The sequence below is a fragment of the Alexandromys fortis genome, unplaced genomic scaffold (genome assembly GCF_014885135.2).
Source record: "Alexandromys fortis isolate MF-2015 unplaced genomic scaffold, M_Fortis_MF-2015_v1.1 scaffold_52, whole genome shotgun sequence".
Taxonomy (NCBI): Eukaryota; Metazoa; Chordata; class Mammalia; order Rodentia; family Cricetidae; genus Alexandromys; species Alexandromys fortis.
The window spans coordinates 3,367,726-3,377,515 of NW_026067929.1; the positions used below are offsets into that span (position 1 = coordinate 3,367,726).

The 9,790-nt window shown below is 43.5% G+C and overlaps 3 protein-coding genes across 4 annotated transcripts in view; all 3 read right to left on the reverse strand.

The window, feature by feature from the left end:
- Positions 1-4,713, reverse strand: part of LOC126503274 (zinc finger protein 58-like) — a 29,207-nt gene extending 24,494 nt beyond the window's left edge. Inside the window, exons 1-2 of the mRNA XM_050144836.1 lie at positions 3,724-4,713; positions 1,129-1,255 (exon numbers count right to left, since the gene is read on the reverse strand). Coding sequence (XP_050000793.1) covers positions 1,129-1,252 — 124 coding nt within the window. The 5' untranslated portion in view covers positions 1,253-1,255; positions 3,724-4,713. The remainder of the gene's footprint in view (positions 1-1,128; positions 1,256-3,723) is intronic.
- LOC126503279 (zinc finger protein 58-like) overlaps positions 1-9,070 on the reverse strand; it is a 151,352-nt gene extending 142,282 nt beyond the window's left edge. The window contains exons 1-2 of one of the 2 annotated variants that reach the window (XM_050144843.1): positions 8,932-9,069; positions 8,682-8,839 (exon numbers count right to left, since the gene is read on the reverse strand). In XM_050144843.1, the coding sequence (XP_050000800.1) occupies positions 8,682-8,687 (6 nt within the window). In that variant the 5' untranslated portion in view covers positions 8,688-8,839; positions 8,932-9,069. Of the gene's footprint in view, positions 1-8,681; positions 8,840-8,931 lie in introns of both variants that reach the window. The other variant, XM_050144852.1, reaches the window with a different exon arrangement.
- The window catches only part of LOC126503272 (zinc finger protein 58-like), a 104,056-nt gene that overhangs the window by 41,672 nt on the left and 52,594 nt on the right, over positions 1-9,790 (reverse strand). The window lies entirely within an intron of this gene.

A 9,790-nucleotide genomic window follows, 5' to 3' on the forward strand; every position in this document is an offset into this window, starting at 1 on the left:
GGGGAGGGGGGGGCGGGGGTGGGGAAGAGACAGAAATCTTTAATAAATTAAAAAAATAAATAAATAAATAAATAAATAAATAAATAAATAAAAAAAAAAAAGAGAAGTTGTTTATGTGTTCTTTTACTCAGAATTGACATGTCCCTGTCTGTACATGACTTGTAAGGACAGAGATGAGGTGACAAATGATCGCAGACAATCAGTTCCTTAAGTGTTTTCAGACAGGATCACTGCAACACATGAAGGAGCCAATAGCACCCAGGGTCTGAGTTTCGTTTCAGGGAAAAAAACAGTAACTTAGAATTGTAACACAGTTCACATAAAAAGTGAGCTCCACCTCTCACACCACTGAATTTCTAAAAGTCCCACTAGAGTCAGGGAAAGACACACCCATCACGGAAAGGTTAAACACAGAAAGACGCAAACAGTGTAAGCAATCTTCCTGTTTTCATTATTTATTTTAATTTTTCATATGCATTGTTTTTTTCTCTGGATGTATGTCTGTATGAGATTGATTTGTTTAATTAATCTTTATCAATAAAACATCAGGAGTGAGATACCGGCTAAGGAAATGAATGATCAGAGAAGTACCATCCCACCATCCAAAACGCAGAGCCCCCGTCTCAGCCCCTCCTTTCCACGTCCTGTTCCCCTTTCTATAGTCTTCCATATCTCTATGGTCAACTAGTGGCTAGTTCTACACTCTGATCAGCTGTATTTGTCAGAACACAACACAATCAAAACATTATACAACATGAGGTTGTCAGACCTTGGGTTTACAAACAATCGTGAACTGTCATAGGAGTGCCGGTGATGTGGGATTTCCTGCCTGGGCTAACAGGCCAAACAAAGTTGTAATTAATATAGTGTCTGTGTGATAATTTGTGTCTGGGCGGCCAGGAACAAAAGAGCAGTCTCCTATGACTTAACGATCCTCTAGAAGAACAGTCAGTGCTCTGAACAACTGAGCCATCACTCCAGCCCAGAAATGATTTTTAATATAGTGTTCTTATTTTTTTAAAATCAAAAGATATGAAACTGTTGAAATGTTCCCATGAGAAACCACACAAAGTGAGGAAGCTACAAGTTGATGGTGAAATAAGAAGTCACTATAGAGGAGATGCTCACCCAGGAATTCAAGGTGGCTGTAATTCTCCAGCATCACATCCCTGTACAGATTCCACTGAGCAGGCTCCAGACATTCCCTCTCTTCTGGAGAGAACTCGATGGCCACATCCGAGAAGGACAGCATTTCCTGAAATAAAGATCAGCAAATGATACCACACATTAATTTAATTAAAACCATAAATAATTTAAATGACAAGATGCTCTGGGCTGGATAAAACTGAAACTAGCTAGGGCCAATTTGCAAAGAGAGAAATAATTGAAAAAATTCCTACCAAGACTGCCCTGTAGCCAAGTCTAGGGGCATTTTCTGAACTAGGGATTCCTGAGACAGCCCTGCCGACTGTGGTGGTGCCTGCACTGGGCATGCAGTTCTACACGGTACAGGAAAGCCGTCTCGGGGAGTCAGTCAGCGGTGTTCTTCTGTGGCCTGTTCTCACTTCACGCCTCAGGTTCCTGCCTTGAATTCTCCCAGTGATGGACTGTCACCTGGAATTGGAGTCTAAATAACCCTTTCTTCTCCAAGCTGTCTCTCATCACGGGCTTTAGCACAATAGGAACCCTCAGACAGGCAGCACGGATTTGTCCAGGATGAAAGAGAGCTAGAAATGTTCTTACACAGGTAGTAATATCCTCAGACATGCCTGAAGTGGTCACATGAGCTCACACTGACCATCGATAGTAAAGACAAGGTAAAGGAGCCCGTAAACCCAGTTGGACATGATCCATTTGAGAAAGATATGTAAAAGGAATGCAGCCACAGAACATGCATTTAATGTCATGTGCTACTACATACTACACATATATGCATTCCTGAAATGAAATATATCATTTAACCATGTATCATCTCATTGCAACTTCTCCCATGTACCCCAATAATCTGTCTCAGATACTTGGTTCATTTTTCTCTATTATTATTGTTACACACACAGCCATAACTGTAGATATCTACACTGTACGTACCTACTATATAAATATGAATGCTCAGTGTTGCCTTTGTGTATATTTGGGGGACTGACCACTTGTTACTGGATGAATGTTGAGTGGGCTCATCCCCGTGGAAGACCAATTCTCCTCTCTTAGCAGTCCTTATGTGCCTATACTTCTGTTGGCCAGCAGACTGCCCCCTGCAGGGGGTCTTGTGCCACTGCCACTGTTCAGGGCTTGTTCAAGCAGTCATTTTTTTTTTTTTTTTTTTGGTTATCTTTGGTGAAGCTTCCCTTCCTTTTCTAGAAGGCACAATCTCACAGCAAACTTCCTGAGCCCCTGGCTCTCATGATCAATATGGACCCTCTCCAGATATATTCCCTGAGCCTTCTGCACAGGAACTGTGGTGTGGTGTATCTACTGGGTCAGGGCATCACAAGACAATAGTTCTCTGGATTTGAATGTTTTAGTTTTCCATAATGCTCTCTGTGCTGCACTGAGCAGTGTCTTTAACAGGCAGTGACAGCTACACTTCGGTGTAGGTCTAGGGAAAGGCATCTGGAATGCAGTTAGCAACTGTGATGCTTTAGTGGCTCCAGTATGCTCTCCTCTGTAACTAAGAACTAAGAAGTCATCAGAGACAACTGCTGCTAATGCTGAGATGTGGGAGACACTGGGCACCTTTAGGGATTTAATGTCATACTGCTCATGGGGGTGGTTCACAGGAATAACAGCTAAGCAGGGCTATTTATTGCTTCTCTGCCTTGGAGCTCACAAAGCCTCTTCCGGCAGTAAGAAAAGTCACCCTAAGGCAGAAGACCTTCAGGCCAGGCCCAGCTCCAATTTCCTGAGTCTTGTGTCTGAAAGGCATGACGTTTTCAGCATTGGGAGGGGGCAGTAGCTTTATCATCACAAGACTTTCAGGACAACTGAAATATATCTGCAGTAAAGAATGACTACATGGGGGCTGGGGAGATGGCTTAGACATTAAGAGTGCTGGCTGCTTTTCCAGAGAACTGAGTTCAATTCCCTCTAACCATGTGGTGGCTCACAACCATTGGTCATGCATTTCAGTGCCCTCTCTGGCCTGCAGGCATACGTGCAGGCAGAACACTGTATACATAATAAATAAATAAATAATAAATCTTTACAAAGTCTCAGAATGACTACATAGAAAAATGTCTTTAAATAAAGTGCAGAGTTGAGCATCAATGAAGGAGTCACCAAATCTTGAAGAAACAGGCAAAATGAAGCAATTTGGTGAACAGAACACCCAGTAATTTCTCATGAAAAAACAAACAGAACTGTTTTGAAAGCTTCTTTGTAGCTTGTATAGAATGTTACCACCTTTAGAAGTGAAAATAAATAGATCCTATGCCTTTATTAATCAGGTCACTAGGTCACTAGTTCCTCACATGAGGGTCATGACCCCTTGGAGAAACCTTCAACTACAAAAGTATTTACAACAAATAACTTTGGTAAAATCACAGGTATGATGTAGCAAAGAAAATAATTTTATGGTTAGGGGTCATCACAATATGAGGAACTGTATTGAAGGGTCACAGCATTAGGAAAGGTGAGGCAAGTGGACTAGGGGGTCACCAAGAAGAGGCAAATTACCAGCATGGAAAAAGGCAAGAGCCCAGAGAAGATGAAGATGGAGACATTCACCTCCGAAACTGTGAGGATCACTGCCCATATTGGCCAGCCCAGCTACCATCATTCTGCATGGGCAAGCGTCTGCTGTCTTGCAGACAATCCTGTGAGACGCTGTGAGTGGAGGGCAGTGTGCCTGTAACAGGGCATCACGAGGAGGGGTTTTAGCCAATAAGATTAACAGCAAACATTTCAGGCAATTTAAGACTGGCAAACAAAAACAAAACCTGGGGAAGTGCTATGGGAAAGAGTGCTCACTGCTGGACAAAGCATGCATGTCACTGAAGGAAGCTTTATTTCCTTCTCCAGGCTGAACTGGCATTACTAAGAGTTCATTCGTGTGGTCGAGATTCATTTTTCCACAATAAGCCTGTTGAGATAATAAGTTGTCAAAGTATAATTTGCATTGCAATGTCAAACACCTCCTAAACTATTGGTATAACTTGTAATTATACGTCATTATTTCTTCTAGTAATTTAATAAACCTTCTTAAAGTTCTTACTTTATTAACCAGATCAAGATAGTTTTCTCCTGGTACTGCTTCATTATTTCTTCCCAATCTCAATGACTAGCATATTCTGCCTGTATTTTTCGCCACCAACGTGGACAGCTATATCCACTTAAAATCTGAGAGTTTGGGAAGTAATTCCAGAAACAAAAGGACAGAGTTAAGCCTGGCTTCATGGTAGCAGCATTTTCTCGGGTGGGCTGTTAGCTAGAGGTAAACACAACTCATTAAGAGAGGATGCCTGACTCAGCTTTAGCTGCAAAAAGCTTGCAGCTGTTTTAAGAGGACCCACCACCAAACTCTTAAATGGTGTTTGTGAGTAGCATGCTTCTTGGTGGTGGCATGGCCCTTGAAACTCCATAGAGTTGTGGCAATAAACATGGCTCTAGCTATTACCTTCGCCATGAGGATGGACACTCTAAGAAAAGCTAAGGAATGGGCTGGATTCAGCCATCAAAAGCATGGCTTTAATCCAAGTCATATCACTTAGCGAATTAAAGACTCATGTGGTCAGAAAAAGAGAGAGATATTATAAAAGATAGATTCAGATTTAAAAAAAAAAAAAAAAAAAAACCTCTAAATGGTTTAGAGTCTGTTTAAATATATAAGAGGGCTTGGGATTGAAAAGAAAAAGGAGAAAATCAAGAAAAAAAAAAAGAGAGTAGTTGGGTGTGGTGGCACACACCTTTAATCCCAATACCTGGGAGGCAGAGGCAGGCAAATCTCTGCAAGTTCAAGGCGTGGTGACACACAGCTTTAATCACAAAATTGGGGAAACAGAGGCAGGCAGATCTCTGTGAGGTCAAGGATAGCCTAGTCTATAGAGTGAGAGCCAGGACAGCCAAAGATACACAGAGAAATCTAGTCTCAAAAAAAAAAAAAATTAAAAATATAAAAGAAATGGAATTTAAAATACAGTCACGTAAAGATGGAAAACACACAGAGAGTCTGGATACTGTATGTTATTTGTTGTCTTTGAATTGTTTGATGGCTAAGAAAGGAGCTACAGCTGCTAAAAGACATTTGTTTACAAATGCTGATGGATTAATACAATATATATTTTGAAAATGCTTTGACTTCAAAATTTTAAGTCAAAAGATATGTAACTTTGGAGAAGAGGTTTTGTTTTTGTTTCCACAGGAAATGAGAGGCTGTGGATTCATTCCAGGTTAAGAAAAATCAGGTGTGATCAAGGAAGACCCCCTGAGAAATGTCCGATAGGAGCAAGAGCCCTAGAAATCTGAGTTCTACATCCTGAATAACCTCAAGACTGCTGGCTGATAAGATCAAGCTTCACAGAATATTCCAGTCACGAAATGACCATAAATCTAAATTTTCTTTAGGTCCCCATAAGATTACCAGCACCCTGAAGCAGCAGGGAGTAGCCTAGAAAACTATGCCCACATTCCCCAAAAAATGGATTATGGATGCTTGCCTTTGTTTAGAGTGTTGATTACAAGTTGTTATGAATAATGGTCAGGAAGAAAGCTAAACAAAGGAGACCTGATTCACAGTTCAGGAGTAGTGGAGGCTGGTCCTAGAAGCAAGCCTAGAGCAACAAAATGGACAGAGTATGTACAATAAGAATTCTTGCATTTCCTCTTGGTGCCCCTCAGAAACAGCTTTCAGAGAGACAGACAAAACTGAAGACTAGGTGGGATTGGTGGGAACTCAAAATGAGGTTCAAAGAAACGACGAGATTGAAGGTCAGGATCTAAAAATTAGAGACCCTCCTTTCAAAGTAAGCAACCTACGGATAACAAGACATAGTGCTTAAAACATGTACCACAGACATCATGAAATAGTAACTCCTAGGTCTTTGTTCCAGGGCTTTGTTCCATAACTGTGGCAAGAAAAAAATCATTAGCTTTTGCTTCAAGGCACCAAGTTTGCAATTTTATGACTCAGAAAGTGAATTAAACCATGAAAAATATGGAAGAAATATAGTACCTGCTTTGGATACATGAATTATATACTGAAACTTTGTTTCAAGATAACTATCACATGTTTTGCTGTGTACGTTAGATGTCTAGATGTATTTGAGGATATTAATAGTCCATACATTGTTTCTGAGTCTTCTTAAAGCAACACACTGACATTAGAATAAGGTGAAAGAAGCCTGGGAGGAAAGACACAGGACTGTCAACAAGGGGAACTGAACTGGACCTGTGGAAGAGCAGGACCCACCATTAGCAGTTTGCTTTACTGGTTGGATATGCAGTGTCCCATGTGAAGGACAGTGCAGGAAGTGGTTTTGTTCTGGCTCACTGTAAGAAGCATCTGCTCACAGAGGAACCTCTGCTGTAAGGGCAGGGGAAGGCATCCCAGCTGCAGCACATAGTTTGCAAATCAACAAAATATTGACTGCATGGATTTGTTAAAGTGCTCACTGTAAGAAACATGAAAAGCACCATAGAAAGTATTTATCACATCATTAAAGTTGAAATGCTGTCAGACTCAGGTAGAATAGACTGGCCTGGAATTTGCTATGAAGCAGGGGAGGACCAGAGGGCCCTGACTCCCCCTCACAAACGCAGGGATGACAGGGGTGTGCCTCAGAGGAGACTGACGTTTCTTTTCTATCACTGGTCTGGTTACTAAAATCCCAGGAATACACACAGGTCTGGGAGTTCTCCTCACCTGCTGACCTGACACAAAAGCCTGGCACTGTAACACAAGGCCATGAGAGCTTTTCACCTGTTCCTAGGGCTCCTGCTTCTGGACCAGCTCAACAAGCTCAAGGCCACATCAAGACATTGACACAACCATTGTGGGCCAAGCAGACATCCTGTCGTTTTCACAGTTAGTCCGCCCTACATTAGGGATGGGGGAGCTTTCAAAGCTTTAAGGGAACCCAGACCTCAATGTGTAGCCTGGAGTCAGCTTCTCCAGTTCCTTCTTCCTGCACAGGGCACTCTGTGTGTGGGCTGTATGTGTGTTCTCTCCACAGCTTTCTATAGCAGCTGATTCTGGCAGACCTTGCTGCTTCATTCCAGAATTTACTGCCAGAGACCTGAGGCCCCTCAGATATTTTTCCTTTCTTAGTTCTTTAGCCGTCAGAGCAAATGTACACAAGGTAAACTGTCTCCCTCCCTCACCCTGCCTCTCCTGTGCCAGGGTGCTTCTCCATCCCTCTCCTGGCAGTTTCCCATGGCAGGCCCCAACCGTAGGGTCGATAATAACAATCTATTTTTTTCTCCTAGCAACCTGCTTTCCCATCTCCTTTAACAGACAGATGTCTAAGGTCTCCAGGATGGCAGTGAACCGGCTGCCTCTCCAGCCACACCTCCCGCTGAGTGTGAGCCCACCAACTGCTGACTCTCCTCTCCCCTACATCAACCAATGCCCAAAGGAAGAAGATAGACTTTAGTCAGCATCCCTATACCAAAGAGTCTGGGATGTTTGGGTGGAACTTCCATCTCAGCCCCTGCTGGCATCCATATATCTGGAATGTTTCAGTTAAGGCTCCACCTCAGCCCCTAGCATTCAAATAGTCAGAGTCTGGAATGTTTGGGTGGAAGTTCCATCCCAAGCCCCCTCCTGTGGGAGTTGCCTCAGTTCAGACACCACAGCACAGAAAACGCTGACACCCCCCCCCCCAGATGCTCAATACCACATCCACATGGTATTTAAACAGCACCCAAGAGGACAAACACACGGTTTTCCAGTAGTTCTTCCCTATCTCCTCTCTTTGGGGGGCTGGAAATCCATCAGTGAGCACTGGTATACATTAAACCTGGGCTTTGTCTAATTCGGTTTGATTTGGTCTGATTCAGATTATTGCATAGGCAGAGAGGCTTATTGGAGAATAAAAACTTTTCATAAACTCAAGACCATACATTTAGGCCAGTTACAAAGTAAAGATCAGAAACCACGACTGTTCGAAAGATACTGAGAAATCTCAGATGGTCGGTGGTGGCACACTTCTTTAATCCCAGCACTCAGAAGGCAGAAGCAGGTGGATCTTGGTGAGTTCGAAGCCAGCCTGGTCTACAAGAGATAGTTCCAGGATAGGCTCCGAAGCTACAGAGAAACCCTGTCTCGAAAAACCATATATAAAAGATACTGAGAAATCTCATAGCATTCATAGGAGAAATGGGTCAGCTAGTGATGCATGCCTCCCCACCATAGCGGCTCAGTGAACTCCCAGCTCCCCCTCAGGAGCAAGCAGTCAGCTGATCATCCTTAGCTTGCAATCCTGGACCTCCTGGACTTCGCACTACTCCGCGCTGCCAAGCAGAAGCCCAAGGCGGTCTCGCGCTGCACGGACGTCCTAAGAAAACCTTCACTCAAAGCACGGTCCCTATTTCCTCTCCCCAGCTCTGACCTGCAACCTCAGGTTGCACCTGAGCATAGCACCTCCAAGGCAGCTTCTCCCGCCCTCCCACCCAGCCCAGGACCGCTCCCTCCGAGACGGCCCGGCACCACGCACAGTGCTTCAGGCTGAGCTGCACCCTGGACCAACCTCCATGTCAGAGATGCAACCGGAAAGAGCAACAGACGGGAATCTTGGGAAGACGCACGCGTGAAGACCGAAGCAGGAATGGGATTTCCTGGCTTTTTGTGACGTCACAGTCGCGGCGACTACATTTCCCAGAAATCTGCGCGAAGTACAAATGGCCCCTAGGAGGTATGAAATTATACACGAAACTAAATAATACAAAAAGAAGTGCTAGCCCCACATTAATCATTTCCCAACATTAACGGCACGGTACCGGATTCCGATGCAAAAAACAAGAGATTTTTAATATTCAATGTCGAGCTTGGACTTCATTTCCACCACATCAAAGGAGTGGGTGAGGCTAAGTGCAGCTTGGAGCCCAGGGAAGAAAAAAAAAAAATGTTTAAAGAGGAAATGACAAAATCAGAGGAGCTCATATCCTGTCGTCTAGGGATTGGCCAAGGAGGGCATAGGGTAAGGTAGCTTCTGAAACCATTGGTCAGTTTTGGGGCGTGAAAACCCTAACCAAGGACCAGTAATAACTGACAAGGTTTCAGGGACAGGATGCCTCCTAGGAACATCCGGACCTCTAAATTTAGTAGCCCTGCTCCCTGCTCCGTAGTTAGCTATTTCCCGGGTATCTGTTCAAATTCTGCTCTCGCAGCACATTTCTGGGGCCGTTCGTTATACGGTTTAAGATGAAGTTCCTTTAAAACTGAGTTTGCAAAGTCAGGTCCTCACAGAAGCAAAAAATTCAATAAGATATTATCTGTGTCGGGGGCCAGCCTTGAGAAAAATACCTTTCTCCAGGGTAGGAGGCATGGGAATTCAGAAATACAGTAAAGAATATGAAGATGTGAATGAAAATAATAAAACGCAGAAACATGTAGTATAGTATCGGGAGGGTATTTTTCAGTGCGTACTGAAAATTTGCCTGTGTTTAACTTACAACTGCTTGATATACCCCTGGCCCCCCAAGGCAGGAGTAAGGCAAAAGTCTGCATTAACATGATATAAGGAAATGAACATAGTGGTTGAAAGTCAGGGGCTACATTCATCAGGCTCACACACAAGACCAAACCACTACCTGGGTAGAATCGCAAGTTATTTCCGTAAAGAGAATGGAACTTGGT